The sequence below is a fragment of the Aquila chrysaetos genome, chromosome 16 (assembly GCF_900496995.4).
Source record: "Aquila chrysaetos chrysaetos chromosome 16, bAquChr1.4, whole genome shotgun sequence".
NCBI lineage: Eukaryota > Metazoa > Chordata > Aves > Accipitriformes > Accipitridae > Aquila > Aquila chrysaetos.
The window spans coordinates 25,842,613-25,860,476 of NC_044019.1; the positions used below are offsets into that span (position 1 = coordinate 25,842,613).

A 17,864-nucleotide genomic window follows, 5' to 3' on the forward strand; every position below is an offset into this window, starting at 1 on the left:
AAAATATAAGGTGGTTTACATCAGGAGAAATTCACATCCAACACACCAACTATTTGGGATGTTACCTCTTTATCCGCTTCCTTTTTTACACTGTGGTTAATAATATTACTATTCTCATCTAGAAATCATTCTTTTTGTCCTCATACTTTTCCACCAGTTTACAAGATATCATCAGCTATCCCTGTACTCTTCTGATCAGCTGATTTGTAGCTTCTTTATTTCATTACTATCGGTTTCTTCAATTTCTTGTGCTCTACTTTTTTCTTTTGTTTTGTTTTGGTTTTTTGTTTTGTTTTTAAACACTTGCTTTTACTTCCTCTGAAAAACTATGTTAAACCAAGGCAACTTCCCCTCCCACTTGTGAACCTGCAGTTTTTTGTCTACCAGTTGGTGATTCTTCATCGGTTCCCAATTACTCGTCACTTCCTTTTATGCTGTTGCCCTTCTCTGCTACAGGTGATTTAGGATGTAGACGACCAGAAATAGTTGGTGGTAATCAGAAGAGTAACAAGAACTGGAGTTGCTGGTCCATCAGGTGCTATTTCTGCTTACCCCCAGGCAATCACCTTTCCCTGGGGCAGGTTTATGCCCTACGCTTACACCTTCTAACCCACTCCCAACTCTCCTACGGCTCTTGGTTACTCCTTTCATTAGATTAACGCAATTATCATCCCTTCCCTGCTGCTGCAAGCGCTATGAAAAGCAGGTGGAATAGAGAACAACCAGAAAAGCTGGTGGTGGGGCAAACTGGCAGCCGGGTTGAACTTCAACTCATCCCTCTCTATTGAACCCAGCAGGGCAAGACGGCAGATATTCAACCTCAGCTGGGGAGATGCATCAAAGCGGCCCACAGGCATATTTGGCACTTGGCAGGAATCTGCCTAATTCACCAGGCAACTGTTTTGATGCTCCCTTTCCTCGGCCATAAGCCGGACCCTTTCTTTGACCCTTGCTCCAAGGACCAGCGCTCGCAGCAGGTATGAGGCAAGTTGCCCGTCTCGTGGAGATGACTGGAAAGAAAGAGAGAGCAGTGAATGAGATAACAACGCGGCGTGCCCACAGGCGGCGTGATGGTACAGTTCATAGCACGAGTCACTGAATGCTCGGGGACCTTGGAAATGTGTCCAATTTCACAGCTGCAAAAGCACAGCTTTCTGGCTGAGATAAATGGGCAACTCACAGCTACTGTTTCTATTTGCCACATAAGGATACTACATCATTTGGCATAAACTGGAAGTTACAGGCAATCATAAAGGCTTTAAATTGTATCTAAGCCTGGAGCAAGATGTAAATTCACAACCACAGAAGTGTGAAATGCAGGGGATTTTTCCCAAACTGATTGCGAGTCCGCAGAGCTTCCCCCCACCACCTGGTTTTTTTCCCTTCACTGTAAATACAGTGAATTTGGTTCAAATGCTTTCAAGTGCTTGCAAACTCTTCCCATTTATACACAGATTGAGGAGTGTACTAAGGTAGACAGTAGAAACCAGCTGTGCTCTGTAATGAAAGTAGCAATGAGTGACACTGTGCTTTCAGTTAGATGGATCTGAATCAAAGCTCGGAAAACGGTACCTAAAAGATTAGTTCGGTTTATATATTTTGACAGGAGGCATATTAAGAAACTGCAAGCCAAAATTATATGAAAACACGGGTGAAAAGGAAACTCCAGCATCAAAATTTGCAAAGAATTCCTTAAATCTATTGGCCAGTCAGCTGTCAGTGACCCACTGACATAGGTACGGGTACGCATTCCTGGTGAAAAAAAATCTTCAGCAAATGACATTCCATCGAGTGTGTGAAAAATTATTATTAGAACAAATCAGAAGTGTTTCAATAAGCATCACACAGAACAAAACTGGCTATGTATGGATGGTTTAAACATCCATAAAGTAAGTCCATGAACTTCCATAATAATGAATCAAGTCCTCTGTTACAACCTTAGCAGCTATTCTGCATTATTCAGTACTTCAGGCATACCCTTGGACATTACGGTACTGCTTCTTGAACGTATGAATGAATGTTGCTCCATGTAATTCCTACATTTGCGTAGAAATTACCACCTGCAGCTTTTAACTGAACAGCCGCTCAAATATTAGTAAAATGAACCTTTGTGTAATGTCCCACCCGATATATGACAGGAGTTATCACTAGAGAGTACTGCTAGGCTTGATCCCAAGATTCTGGTTTGAAACATAAACCTGTAACCTTCCCCTGCAAATGTAATAGTATAATTTTCATAACAGCAGACAAAAGCTATATTGAGATAAGTCACGGTATGAATTTGAACTGGAATAGTTATCTGGAGTAATTGCAGATGACTTTTAAAATTAAAGCAAAGATCTATTCTGTTTAAGTCAGTGCAATTAATTTCAATCAAATCAGAACACAAATTACCCAGAATATTTAGGTATACCTGTAAGACTATCTTGGCATATCCAAAGCAGCTACACTGAACAATGTGCTCCTATAATGGTGTACTGATTGCCCAACACAACACTGATGTGCACATTTTATTTCTTACTGAAACCATTTTTATTTAGCTGAAAAAGTATTTAACGTTAACACAATATCTGCATCCCTGTTTACAAAGCCACAGCTTTTGTATCTGAAGTGATTTTGGTTGTATCTGATCGATTAAAATATTCCACAAAATATCGTACGCATCAGTAGAAAAAGTCCTATTGGACTGCGGTAAAGTTTAATTTTAACGTAGATTCTAAGTCTTGAAAATTGAAGGTTCTCACAGAGAACCGACTGACAATTTGATGTATCACCAATTTCAGCGCATGCACAGACCCAGTATACCAGCATTTATGAATTTAAATATAGCTACTATGTTTACATGGCATTACTAAGGCATGTATTACTTACATATGCTTTTATAGACTCATAAATTTTGAGCTGAAATAAACCAGAACGCTATGAATGCATTTTAATTGACCTGCAAATAGAAAAAAATTGTCATCATATAACGCTTCTATATTATCATTAGTGGTTTTGAAGTCTGAAGATTATATCCTCTAAAGTCAAACGCAGCGATGCTTGGTTTCATGTCCTTTTAGATTTGCTCCTTGTCTGGATGCTAAGGTAAAAGAACTACCTAGCTCTTACTGATTTTAACATTTTCTTTTCCTACATATATAGCTATTTCAGATCAGAAAGGTGTAAGCAGAAAGGACTGCAATCACTGCCTCCGTAGAATCATTAGCTCTTATGGAGTATTCATTTAAAAAAACCAAAGCAAACAAAAAAACCCTTCTATTCTTTTTCCAGTTTTGGATATTAAGTAGTATTTCAAGATTCAACATCTGTGATGTAAATCTCAGACGGTGAACACAAGAAAAATTGTATTACTAATAATTAAACCTGAATCATTTTCAATGACTTTGGATAATCTCCGGATACTCCAGGCACGTGACAAAAAGGAGGAAGGATCTTTATGGCTGCTTTTACACATAGCACACCATAACGTAAAAAGAAAAACCTCTTCAACGCTGCATATAGAAGCTTTCTTGGTATGCAGTCTCGTTTGCTAGAAAAAAAGCTTGTATTTTGCAGGCTACAGTGAAAGCTGCTTCTAGGTGTGAAAGTTATCACCATCTTTGTGACAATGAGATGCAGCGTGCCTAAGGCCATACACAGCAGATACGAATTACTTACTCTTCACTGTTAATTTGGAGGATTAAACTGAGAACATTTAAATATGAACTTACTTTCACATGGAAAACATTCTCTGAAAAGGAAATCCTTCACTTGTATTTTAACTTTTGAAAGCTTGCAGACATAATCTTAAATATTAGCCAAAAGGCAGCTCTAATAACGGCTAAAAAAACACAAAGGTGAATCAAAGCAAAATACAGTAAGCAATATTATTTCTGCGTACTTTAGAGGGAGTAATTTCATTCCGTAAGAGTTTTCAGAAGTCAGCACTTAAACAACTACATTAAAATATTTGGTACAACCAGGCTCTCACACAGAAGTTTTCTACAACAGCGTTAACGCAGGGTAGCTAGGTATGTAGGAAAGGAATCAACAGCTAACTGTTCCTGGCTTTCCAAACTTTTTGCCCTGTTAAACACACATAAGGACATAGATATAGGATGAAGTGTGCTTCATAGTGAATACCTGTCGACACGCAATCAATTCGCGGCCTGTTTTTATGCATCTGTAGCTGCACGGTGGGTCTGTAGAACGCTACCGAGATAGAACGTTGCTCTGCAACACAGAGACAAACTCCGTTTTGATGCGTTCCAGTGCAACTCTAGTGCAGCCTTTGGAACGATGCCTCACAATTTCGGCCGAGAACAGGGCTTGCAGATTTGTACCTTAAATCAAGGAACTAGCTCGTTTACAGCATCTAAACACATATAAATATGCACGCACTGATGTCTTGTCACTTCACTGCCGTCGTCTTAATTTGCATCTCAAATCTGTCAGTTTGCTTCTGACAATAGTTGTCCTAATTCCCATTAGCAGGCTTTCCGATTCCATCAATCTCCATTGGCCCATGCATGTGTTTTGTGGCACCCCAAGTACCAGATGGATGAGCCTCTGAAGGAACTAATGAAGGATCCAGGCCCAAGGGAAGAGGGAGAATACGGAGCTTTACACGGGGCCAGTGCAGAAAATTGTTCAGAACCTTCATTATCTACAAATATCAGTGCAAACTGAGGGAACTAAAGGCTTTGTAGAACTGAGCCTATATTTGAGATTTGTCCTAATGATAAATGATTTTCCTAATTTGAAAACTCATTACGAAAGATTTTTTCTGCCACATAAAAATTATACCCCTTCTCCTTTCTTAGCTGCACATATGGATTTTTCATATCCAACTGAAAGCAGGAGGCTCAACACAGTAGGCCAGTATCACTGTGAATTATGTTCAGACCAATCCCCAAAACGTATCAGAAAGAGATAGTGAAGGCCAACGGCACCCTAGCAGAAAAAAATCCCTCCTCAGTTGCTTTTTTAACATTCAGCTGTGCAGAGTGATATTGCTGTGTCAGGAGATCTTATCAGCAACATTAAATATTTTTCCACTATGCTTTAAGACAAGGCTTTATCGAATTAATTAGCAAAGTCTCTGAAGGAAAATTATCTACATAATTCCATGCAGTTTGATGGATCCCCCCCCCCATGTTTATGTAGAAGATAGAGACAGTGAATTTCTGAGTGAGTTGGTGGATACTTGGTACAGAAAGTCACTCACCTACAACCTGGATTATTTCAGCTAATAAAACTCCATCAGTCACATCTTGCTGTAGATCCTTTATCAACCTCTTGTGACCAGATTTTGCTAGATAGTGATTAGCCCAATCCGTATAAATCTGTAAGTAGAAAGATAAAAAAAAAGAAATTGTTAGTTATAACATCAACCTTCAAAATGAGAGGTCTTCATTTCTCTCAGTATCCGAGAGGCTGATTTAAGATCACTGCTTTTTTGCTCTTTGAAACAAGTCAACAACATTCAAATGCAAGGCACTGTGCAGATCAAGTATTCAGCTTACTACAGCACGGCTTTTCCTTTTTTTCAGAAATCTGACATGAAAACTCGCAGATGATAGTAAACTACTGAACATGTTACAGCTTGAATGGATCACGTGGTCAACTAAATGTTCTACAGCAGTAACAAGTGTGTAGAAGAGATTTCAATTTCCACCAAAGTATTTTTTTGCATTTTCCCTTTGAGATTTCTTCTTCTTATCTGTTATTGAGAAATTCTAAAGATTCTTCCCCAAGAATCACTTCTGGTAGATATCAGCCATATAGCAATTTAATTCTGAGGAAACTCCTGTGTTATATTACTCAGCAAGCCTTTAAAGGTCTTAAAAATCTACCAATTCTAATAAGTTCCATCTCACAGGTTAAATAGACCTATTAAATTGATTTTAACCTCTCATGCAAACTTCTCACTTTTGGGATTTATTTTAAAACGTATTATCTGAAAACTAAGCAAACAAAGCAGTCAAAATCTCTCTTTAATATGCATTAAGTACTGCTCACCACATGCTAGCACAACTTATCCAAGATAACCAGAAAACTTATAAAATCTTTTCATGCTAGGTTATCCAAAAGAAGGAAAAATACTTGATTTGGAGTTTCTGCTTATGAATTAAATAACGTTTCTTGTTCTTCGTATAGGACCAAATTTAAGGGAAGACTTTTTTTTTTAATGATCTATTTCTATTCCAAAGAAATAAAGTAAAAACAACTAAGTATCAGGATTTTACCTTTTAAATACCCAGACAAATATTAAGGTTCACCCATGCTCTCAAGAGTGCCTAGCATATTAGAAATACATTCATCCCAATTCAGCCTATCAGTAAGCAGGAGTAGACTCAACGTGCTTTTGGCACGACCCATGCCAATCCTCCACAGTCCCTACAAACCACCGTGTACTGGGGTTGGGTTTTTTTCTTTTTTAAATTAAAGCACTACGCTGGTGATGAACGCCTCACACAAGTGGGTGAATCACTGACCTGGAGGGAAATGTCTGCACAAGAGTATTCAGTCCCCAGAAGCCCAGGAAAAGCTCTCCCAGAAACTACTGTCTTCCTTCACACCTACTGACAGCCAGAAAAAAAAAGAGGACAAGGAGAGGGGCCGAGCCCTCAGGGCTGCGATCGCTGGGCTATGAAGATTTCTATCCCCTGCCTTAAGAAAGCAGATGTAAACGATGGCAGCTAAAATTGGATTCTGTCTGCTGGCAAAACATTGTTGAAATAAAACATGGGTTTAGAGCCGTTCTCCCTCCACCACCCCGCTCCTGAGCTACGCGCCCCCCCCCATATCATTGTATATCAACGCAGATCCTTTAAATTCCTGACTAATATCACCGAGCATAGCCATGGCTACTAATTTCAGAAGCACCTTCAGCAGCGCGTTGAAAACGCAAGGCTTATGTCCTTCTCCTTCATGGGAGTCAAAAGCCAACCGCTAAGTCTAAGAGTCAAGAATTTGCCACACGGGACGGAGGAACCTGGAACTAATACAAGGATTGTTATTTCACGCTCCTCTTGCACTTGCTGATTCCACGTTAATATGATAAAATGAAGAACAGATATTTTGACTAGAGTTATTTTGGTTATAAAGTCTTCATTTGTATTTTTTTTTAAACCTGTAAAACACTGCTGGTAGCAGCAATGAACAAATTGCCCAAAATCTGAAACATATGTCCCTATTTTCCATCATTTATCCTCTACTTCCATCTTCAGAGCAGCGGGATGTGCCTTTCCTATGCCAACAGCGTCACGGACTTGAACAGAAAAACACGCTGGAACACCTCCATGAAAAAAAACAGAGCTGAAAAACATCTCAATGAAAAACATCTCAATGAAATAAACGCTGAGTACATGCGAGTGATTTCCCTAGCTGACCGAAAAAAGAAAAGGGGGAAGAAAAACCCCCACACTTTGCACAAATCAGACATTGTGTTCCTTAGCTCCTTTTACAAGAAAACATTTTCCATAACAGGAAGATATTTTTAAAGATCCAATAACTTCAAGGAACTAGGATTGACTTCACTTATTTTTCTGCCACGTGGTTCTAGCTTGCTTATCTACAAGAAAAGACATATCAGGAAACAGGCTGAAAACTACTTACTTCACAAGCGCAAGGGTCCCCACGCACCCCTACACCGTTACTGCGATTTAGCTGACGAGCAACTTATCAAACACAATAGCTAAGTTTATTTTAATGGGAGGGCTGTGATGAATGTTCTAGTTTGTCACAGAAGGACTTTCAGCAAATACAAGATTGTACTTCGATGCATCAGTTCCAGCCTGGCTTATTTCCATGATGCAGATCACCATGCAATCAAGCAAATACTCGGATCAGCCCTAGAGTTAAGACGACACAGAACAGAGGACAAAGCAGAGCAGACCCCTCCTGGCAGAACCTGACATTACAGCATCAGCAAGACCTTGAGAGCTAGTTCGGCTTGATTTTTAAGTCAAATAACAGCGTGAGAATGCATGGCTGGCATTGCAAAACTGTTACTTCATAGCGGTTTCCTACGGCACTAATTCCTACCGCATCCAGGAACACTGGATCTTACACGCATACCCTGGAAAAAATAAACAGAACTGCATCAAAGCAGCCCCTAACTCCCTTAACAAATCCTCCTGGTGAAGGAGACAACTTGAAACACTCCCAAATACCCGCTGTCCGATTCACTGTCTCCAACAACACATAAAGAAACTCTCTCTGTTGGCCAATTATTCTTGTAGCCCCTACTTTGTGTGCTAAAGTCAGTGCCTGTGTTTGGTATCCAAACTGCAAGGAGAGCTTTTATGCTCATTATAAAATATTCCATTAAATGCATCAATAATGCATATCAGCATGGAGAAAATATTTGTTTCTGGGGTATTTAAAGGTGTGGAATATGATTACATTCAACCACTTGATTAGGAAAGTCTTTTGCAGGAAAATACATATATAACAAATCTGTGCTGCTCTTAAAAACTTTATTATACCACATTATTTTGCAATATGCATAACATGCAATATATTTTTTTTTTTTAAACTGACTGGGCTGTATATTTACGAGCTGTGAAGCATTCTTATGCATGCAGTATTATCCAGGCTTATTGTAGTAGCTCTTTATGGTCACTGCTCATTTTTATGGCATATATTAAGCTAATTATGGAAACTTTCCAGGATGTTTTCAAAACCTGTTTGTTGCGAGTCTTTGTAATGTACTACACAAATACGATTCCTAATGTTTCTTTTCCTTTTCCACACAAACAAGTGAAAAAAATATGTGTACAATGGTTGCTATTTCTAGACACGTGAAAAATGTTTCAAAGCACATAGTGTTTTCAAACGTTCAAAACCAGGTAAATAATTGGGAAAACAATAATAAAAGAACAAGGAAAACACTGCTGAGAAACTTTCCATTCATACACGCCGATGTCTGCACATGAATTTTAAGTGTTCCTCAGGTATTTTCGGCAAACAGGTTACAAAGTCACATATTTGAATATTCACATGAAAATTACCCGAACAGTCTCCTAATTAAAAAATACAAAATCTCGCAATATGAAGTATTTGACCCACTACAACCAAACAGATACTGCCTTATTATATATACCAGTATGGGCTATTAAAACTTTACAGCAATTTCACACCGTATGAAAATCATTGGAGGCAGCTTCATTATTTCAGTTAACAAAATCAGGCAAACAACATGATTTGGGTACTATCACCATAAGCAGGTCTTTGTGCCCGAGACCAGTCAGTTTAATGTTTAACTCGGGTCCAAATTCTGGCTTTTGTTTAAGGTGGACTCAGCTGTAGGGTAGGTTTTTTTTTGCCTGTAGTCTATGATCTTAGGAATCCAACTATCTGGGAACAAATTGAAAACAAATGTGAAAGATTTTTTTTCTTCTCTCTTCCCCCCCGCCCCCCCCGCCCCCTTCAATCCATCAGGTTTGAATTAAGAGTGTTACAGGTAAATATTGATTTTGGAAATACTCAGCACATTATGAGTCATAGCTAAAACACTATTGCTCAAAGTCGGAAGGTTTTGAGCAAAACCCCTCAAATCCCAAAGCTTTTCAAAGTTGTCCGTAGAGAAAAAGGCCTGAAGATCAGTAAGTCCCCAATGAGCAAGAACACTGCATTTTGAAATTCAGTGGGGTTTCTCCCCCCTCCCCTTTCCTTAGCATTATACCTGCTTGTTTAAAGCACATTTCCGATGAGAGAAAGGTCTGAAGGGCGGAAAATCTTGCTTTCCAGCTAGAAGACTTCTGCACTCTCCTGTCACTGGCACTTTGAGTCTCGAGTAACATTTCTGACCATACTGAGAGAGCACATCTGTCACACCCAGAGCACACCTCAGACCACCTGCACCATATTTGAATATGGAATCAGCAGAAAATGCGCCTTTTGCAGAACAGATTGTTTCTTCGAGGCCACATAGCTACCGCTAACCGCTTGGGGAGGGCTGGGGAATACGCTGACCAGTAAAGAGCAAAAACCCTGAAGCTTCTGTCCGCTTAAAAGTGATTCATACAGTGTTTTTAACCTGGAAAAAATCAACCAAAAAGCCAAATAAACTAGAGCTTGCCCAGCTAGCCGTAACAGTCTGAAGTTGGCATCTCAAACCACAGTATTCCTTTCTCCAGATACCGTTTTGGAGGCAATAGGCTGATGCCTGGGTGCTCAGACATGCCGATGGGCAGGTTCTTCTTGATCTGGTGGCAGATAGGGCCAAACGCAGCATCTGTAGGACTATATTCCTCTGTAGTCAGTCAAACCCAGGAAACAGAGTGTGAATAAAGTCATGAGAGCAATGAATCCAGGAAGACCCTTTAGGGATCATAAAGGAGACCCAATATATCCACGGAGCTGCAATTAGATTAAGGTGCCAGGTATTATCATGTACTCCAGGGTCTCCTTTAAGTGGAATTCAGTCCCATTTAAATGGGAACCAAGAACCACCCAGTGTTTTTCGCCTCCCCATTGGTATTCTGAAATACACTCATTATGAAAAGGAAGGGGTTCACACAAAACTACTTGAAAAGAATTTCCCTCTTCTATGCAAGCAGAAAACATGCCTGAACCTTTTCCTTGTTACTCATTTCTACAAAAAAAAAAAAATAATCAGATTATAATAAATGCCCAAGTACATTGTCAAACCTTTCTTTCCCTCCCTCACCATGACAGTTCCTAACTAATCAGACTCTAATTGTTTTCTTCCAATAATTATTGTGAATCAGGCTCTCGTGAATTTGGTAACAGCTGAAGAGTATCTTTTTGACATCATGTAGCATAATTAGAGCAGAGCGAGGCTTTTTTCATGATTGAATAGCAGGGTTAGTCACATCGATGAACTCCATCAGAACACCCATTACAATGCAATGCCTGTGTTGCTGCTAACCAAACCACAGTGCCTACTGAAGTTCACAGGGGAAAAAAAAAAATCCCTGAAACCTAAAAATAGACACAACATATTAAGATGATCATAATGGGAATGCCTGCAGTTGTTACAACGCTATGGGGGGAAGAAAGCCCATCAGATACTCATTGCTGCCCAATATAACAGGGTTTACACATGCAGTCATGAAATCACATTTTTTGACTGGTAACATTAATTGCAGTCTCATGCTGATCTGTGCTACACTCCAATACAACGATCTTATTAACAGATATCACACTGCAAAGCCCAGAGGTAAATAGCTAAAGCCAAAGGCTTAGCTGGAAAACTCATCCCTTAGAAGCATCTCTGGCTCCAAGGGAGCACCCTGAGGATAACAGCTATTTTAAAGGAGCACAGATATTATGGCCCTGACAATAACATGGCTGGTATTTCGCCGAGTTACTGGCAAAAGGACAACTAAGAAGCACATGGTAAAAAAAAATAAAGAACTATTAAGTTTAACAGCATTTGTCACAGACCTTTTATCAGAGATTTCCTACAATTTGTGGCCTTACTTGCCCCCATGCACTTCCTAAATCCTGTGGGAAGTCTGTATCTGCACCATGACACAAATCCCACTAAAAGGACAGCACTGGCTCTTCTAGAATGAGTAAAGCTTTGTGCTGTTATCCAAAAGATTGTTTGGGTTGTTTTTTTTTTCCCCAATGTAAGCTCTTGCAAGGGAGGAGGGGGAAAAAAAAAAAGGATGCTGAAAAAGCAGGGCACAGAATTCCATATATTGTGTGCCCACATTTTTCCATATTAAATAAAAGGTATTAGTGGGCTTTGAGGAAAGACCTCTATCTGCTCCTTCTCTTTAAGAATACTGCTTGAGTTTTGTAAAGAGTAAAATGCAAAGCAAAAAAAAAATACGCCATCCTTAGGCAAGCCCACGAGTCCCCAGCGATCCACACCTCGGCGAGGCGGACACAGCACAGGGGGTAGGGAGTCAGCGGGTAAGTCGGCGCGGACACACCGGCCTTCGGCTGCATCTGTCTCCTCTCTGCTCAGAGATACTGGAAGCACCCTGAAAATCAGGATGGGAGCCTGGGGACTTGTTTACTCCATCCTACCAGAACTTTGGCACCAATACTAGCAAAAAGGGAGGAAACCGCCAGAAACTCCAAGTCTGAGGCGATGATGATGATGATGATGATGATGGACCGGATTGCAGGTGGACTCCTTCTGATAGGCAGGTGAGACAGTAAAATGACCTTCCTGAAAGGAATGCATACATTTGCAAACCCCTAAAAATAGTTGTCACAATAATTAGCTACTAATTAGTATCTAATATCGCACCCGTAAAATACCATCAATTATCTAAAGTGCTGGAACTTTCCAAGCATCCTCAGCTATTGGAAACACAGCTGTAACAAACTGAGGTCTTGGTTCCCACTTCTCTGGGGAGACGGAGGTACTCTGCTTTTTTAATTATTTATTAAGTGGAACTAAACAAAATGATTTATTCTCCTCACATGTGCAAGTGTTTGTTGGAACAGCTTTAAATTATTAGTCAGTTGGTGGGAGGTATTCCGCTGAATATTACATTTTACTGGACACTTACGTACATTAACTACCCTTTGGAAGTTAAATAGAGAAATGGGTAATTTAAACAAACACCACCGGGACTATTTATTTCTCTCTCTTTAAAGCCTTATTCTCGACTGGGGAGAGCTATTCTCATGCATATGACTACTATTCAAAAGCAATGGGCTGACTCACGGCACATACAGCCAAGCATGTGTGTAAATTTTAGCACGCTTGCAAGCCTTTCCAGTAATAGAGCCTTAGATTGTCCACATCTCAGGGCAGGCACTGCTGCCCCCGAATTTGTGTAAAGTAAATCCGTGGTGGATGCTAAACAAGTAATACGCTTTAAATTGCCTAGCCAACACCGCCTTTCTTACTCTTACCCTACTGAATATTCTATTACATTTAATATAGGAGAAAAGAGATATTTTCCTTTTCTCCCCCCAATCGCACAGTTTCTGAACCCCGTTACTGACAGGCGCTGCCTATACAGAGGGGTAAGGATTTCATACCAAAGCAACGTTTTCCTACACGCCAGCTAGAAGGTGAAGCAAGGCCGGCAATCGTGCTGGTATCCGGCAAGCTCTGCTCTCAATGCTCCCATTATACACGTCTGCCGTATACAAATCCCTCGCAAGCTGGAACCACACACTAAGCCAAGCAGGTGGCCGCTCTCTTATTCCCCCTTGCAAAACATTTTAAGTCCTGAATAGAAATGAGATTACATTCGCACCTGCATCAATTCCTTTGCATATCCAAAAGTGAAATAGAGTTTAGTTCGCTGAGCTGATCGGCAAAACCCATTCCAAGTCATATTTGGCCACAGTGAATCAACTGATTTGATCTCGCGCCAACAAAATATAATTGACCTCAGAGAACAAGAGAAGCAAATGTACTATTTTTTTTTCCCAGCGTTTTCTAAGAAGTTACCTAAAGTGCACACCAAATCATTTTCAAATATCACAGTTCTCATACAAGAAATAAACCCATTTACATCCACTGTCACACATGAATAGCAACAGAAAAGGGCTTATCTGAAAAGGTGATACATTTCTACTCCGAAGAGAAACCACTGAGAATCTTAAGAAGCTGCAAGCTGCAGAAGAAAGGGAAAAAAACCAACCAAACTTCTGAGGCTGACGTTAGTTACTGTTCAACAGCACCGCTGCCATTATCAAGGAGCCAAGAGCCGCTTACTGTTTTATAATGGTCACAGGAAAATTTACTTCTCCCACGAGCAGGGACCTGAAAAGTCATACTACTTATTGGCATATTTAACATGAACATATACTGCTCGAGTCCAGCTCGCTCTTCCTTCTCAAGGGGTCTACAGTTAAATGATGACATATACGCTGGCATGTGAAGCTTGGGTGGTTAATTTTAGCTGAAGACACCCATGCACGGTGCTCAGATTTCTTACACTGTCACATTTCACAACTCCCACCCCTCCTGCAGCTCTTCCCTTACACTCCCACTGCTCCCTTCTCATACTACTTACCGTCTGTAACACAAAGTTTCAATGTTTGACATCTATTTCAAATAGGATAAATATATTTTATATACACGCTCTTATAAAATGAAGCTGTTTGCAGCAAGGATAAATTTGGCAGGCCTTTTGTGTTAGACACTGTAAGCATTAAAAGACAAGTCGTAAAAAAATTGTTGTGGTTTTTTGTTGTTTTGGGTTTGTTTTTTTTTTTTACATGGTCAGAAAACTTTCTACCCACTAGAGAGACAACCCCCTTCATCTAAATGCTCCCAATGTCTGTGGGGATTTATGCTCTGAACAGAAATCCAAAATTCTGCATGCCACAAAAATCCAGATATATCCTTTTTTTGATATTTGGAGCATGCACAACATCGATCGAATGTTGGAAGGTTGTATTTATCACAAATGCAAGCTAAAAAGCATAAGGCTGAATTAGACCTCAAGCGGACGCCCGCACAACCTGCCCATTTTCCGGAGCACGGCCTGGTACCGACAGCAAGGGCTCCCTGCCCTCCGGCAGGACCCCACCGCGTGCAAGTCACCCCAAATCCCACGGTCTGATCATGTTGCTGGCACCCCTTAAAAATACAGAGAACTGGCCCTTGTAAGCTGCTCTGCTTGAATTTTTTACGTTAAAAACCTAACGTTGCCAGTGTTGACAAGGTGAGAAGCGATGACTGCTCCACCTCCGCTCTTGCCAAGTTGAAGGATAGGTGTGTGACATTTTACCTGTTTATTTTTCAAAAGGCACACTTCTGCCAGCGTAAAATCTATACGGGTCTTTTAACTGCTCCATGAAAAGTAAACAACTTGGTAGCCACACTGTCTCCACATCAGCTCTCCCCTCCAGCAAAGCCCACTCACCGCCCGCAGAGGCGTGTGTTTGTTTTGGGGAGGTGGGGGACAAACAGGGCTTTGATGGAGTTTGAAGAGAACCTAACGTACCATGACCATCCAAGACACGAAGTAGCTGCTTTACGGACGTAGCACCAAGTGCTGCACCTCTGACGGGCCCAGGAACACTCGACTGTGCCACGAGCGACAACTCCGCTAACGCAAAGACAGGCAACGGATCGAGCGCGAGAATGGGGGAGGTTCGCACGTGTTCCCCCCCCCCAAAACCCTGACCATTGAAGAAGGAAGAGAGATCTAACCTCAGGCAACTACACTCTCAAAGACAGCTTTCTGCTGTAAGCATCCAATACTACGACGCTCAACGTGGTCAGTTCCCAAAACTCGGCGTAATTTTGGCACGCTTGGCCTGTGATAGCAAATACATCTTCTAAACTTTTCTAATGAACACAGACTCGTTTTCTCTATTTGGGAAAGGTGTATCAGACCATTCCAAACAGCTGCTGTAACTTCACTGTGTTTTTCACCTGGTGTCACAAATCCATACGGCTTCAGTACCCTCTCCTCTGGGCAGAGAGCCACGGCCGCACGCAAGATCAAAACAGACAATCACTGCCGTATCCAACTCTGAAAAAGAAAGGGTAAGGAAAAGACTCCAAAAGATAACACCACCAATCTCGAAATGAAACCTGACTTGCCACGTAGCATCTTAAGCACAAACTCGCTCCTCTATTCCATTTTCTCTTGATTGCTTAGAGGATTAATTCACCAAAACGTTCACAGTTGTGAAGCAACTCCAGATGAAAGCAAAATTGGTCTCAAAGGCACATGACTAAACCATTTCCACTCCTAGCTACGCGTGATGATGAAAGTTACCTGATCCAAATAGTAAGGCCAAAAATGTTGCAAAGGCTTTTCTTAATTTTTAACGAAATCGATTTGCTGTGGGGATTAGGGAATTACAGAAATTGGCCTTTGTCTCGCCTGAGAGACCAAATCCTAGCCCTCTTTTAGCCAAGAAGGACAACACAGCATTCCCTTTGGGTCTGCTTAGTGCTTGATTGAAAAAATTGAGTCTTCAAAACCAGGGGCTGGGTAGGTTCACTCCGTGCCAACACTCTGAAGTCACCGGTAAACTATCCTCCGCTCCCGTGAACAGGATGTCCAACGCCACTCAAAAACCAATGAATCATCTGCACTGCTTTTCTCACTCTGTAAAACGTGATTTAGTTCAGTGTCCAACATTTTTCACAAGAGGTAATCCTTCTGAAGTTGCCAAAAGGTAGTGCTTTCTAACACTTGGAAGGACATAAAGCAAACTGTAACCGAGACATGGATGAAAAAAATCAGTGCAGCTGAGTTATGAAGGCCAACAACCTATTCACCACTGTATCTGCCAGGCAAGATGAATGCAAAAATCCGGAGATGGAAAGAACAAAAGAAGGAGGAAACAAGACCCAAACTTGAGGAAGCACTTGACCACACACTTGCTTCAAGCATGTACTCAAGCCTCAATTACTTAGCACACATTTAACTCTTCTGAACAGGAATGCTGTACTGAAGTCGGCCATTAGGTAATTACATATTAATTCCATTATTTGTCAAGATTATTGATGGTAAGAGTAAGAATGAGAACGGGCCAATTCTCTTTCTAAGAAGTTTTTGTATATTCTACCCATGCTTCTATTTCTAATGCTCCTGCTCTTGGGCACTGTCAGAAGTGGGACAGTTGGCTAGACAAATCTTAGGTGTGACCTACTTTTGAAAGACCTATTTTTATTTTAAGCTGCATTTTTAAGATAGTGAAAAATACTTTGTGACAGCTGAGCATTAATTTGTGTGGCAAAGACTGGATCCCAAAGATGCAGAAAAAGACTAAGAGTCTCAGAAGGGTTCAGCACCCCAATTAGAGACAGCTTATCACAAGAGCTCAACTTCTACATAGCCATCAAAATAAACAGACAAATTTTCAGACACTGTTTTAAAACCTAAAAAAGCACTCGATTTCCAGAACTTTGAAATCTGATCTTCACTTTTGATGAGGAAGAGAGAAAAAGGAATATATATGTGTATATATCTGCATCGACACAGATGGGGGGACACTGCCCACACCCTAAAGGTTTTGCTAATGTGATCTTGACATAAAATTCTTGCATTTGAAACTACTAACAACCATTTACCCATACGTGGCAGCATTTCTGGTTTTGTTGTGTCATTTGCTATAGAGAGACACATACTAGAAATCAGGCTACAGCACAAGGCTTTCTGCATACCCGGGGATCACCAGGGTTTTGCCATATTTTACACAAAAGAATAAGGTGGTCTCCATAAATTGTTCCTGCTAAGCAGTTACCAAATCATCCAAGTTGTTGGTTGTTTTTTTTTCTTCCCCAAAACAAACAAAAAAAATGAAGTGCTGAATTAATTTCCACAAACATAACAAACCTAATCTAATCATCTTGCAGTTGGCCATCTGTTTCACAAACATGAATCTAACTGAATCTTCTACTAACTGATAACTTTCTAAATTAAATTGCCTATGCTGACCCTGCTTTCAGCTTAGTTCCTCCTGCTTCCATTTAAAGGGTTTGGAGTGTTTTCTATATAATGATCTATATGCCAATTATATAGTTAGAAGACAATTGGTTAGAAGACATTTGGCACCAGATCAAACAAAAGTGCAGAGAAGGGCACTGTGCCTGTCTGTGATGCAGACCAAGGGAATATATAGGATAAAGAAGTTCTAGAGTACAGAAATTATAGCGACAACTCATCAGTTCCCCTTCCTCCACTATAATCTGTCACAAAACCAGAGACCTTTTCAGTCAAATCTATTTGTATACCTATGAAGAATTTAAGAAACAACCCTCCTAACATGAAACAGCTAGCCTAAGTTATTAATTTATGGCTGTATAAAAGGATAAGTATTTTTTTAATCCCTAAAGGCCATTTACAGATATACCGGCCAAGACCCCAGTTACCGATTCACTGTCTTTGGGATGAAGACTGATCCTCTGAGCTTTATAAGAGGAAAATTCTGCTTCTTCAGCCCCGGCTGACCTTATGCGTTAT

General features: G+C 40.5%; 1 protein-coding gene across 9 annotated transcripts in view; it reads right to left on the minus strand.

Moving 5' to 3' along the window:
* The window catches only part of NAV2 (neuron navigator 2), a 431,305-nt gene that overhangs the window by 162,886 nt on the left and 250,555 nt on the right, over positions 1–17,864 (minus strand). For all 9 annotated transcript variants that reach the window (XM_030038642.1, XM_030038644.1, XM_030038641.1 and 6 more), the window contains one exon: positions 5,210–5,327. In XM_030038642.1, coding sequence (XP_029894502.1) covers positions 5,210–5,327 — 118 coding nt within the window. The remainder of the gene's footprint in view (positions 1–5,209; positions 5,328–17,864) is intronic.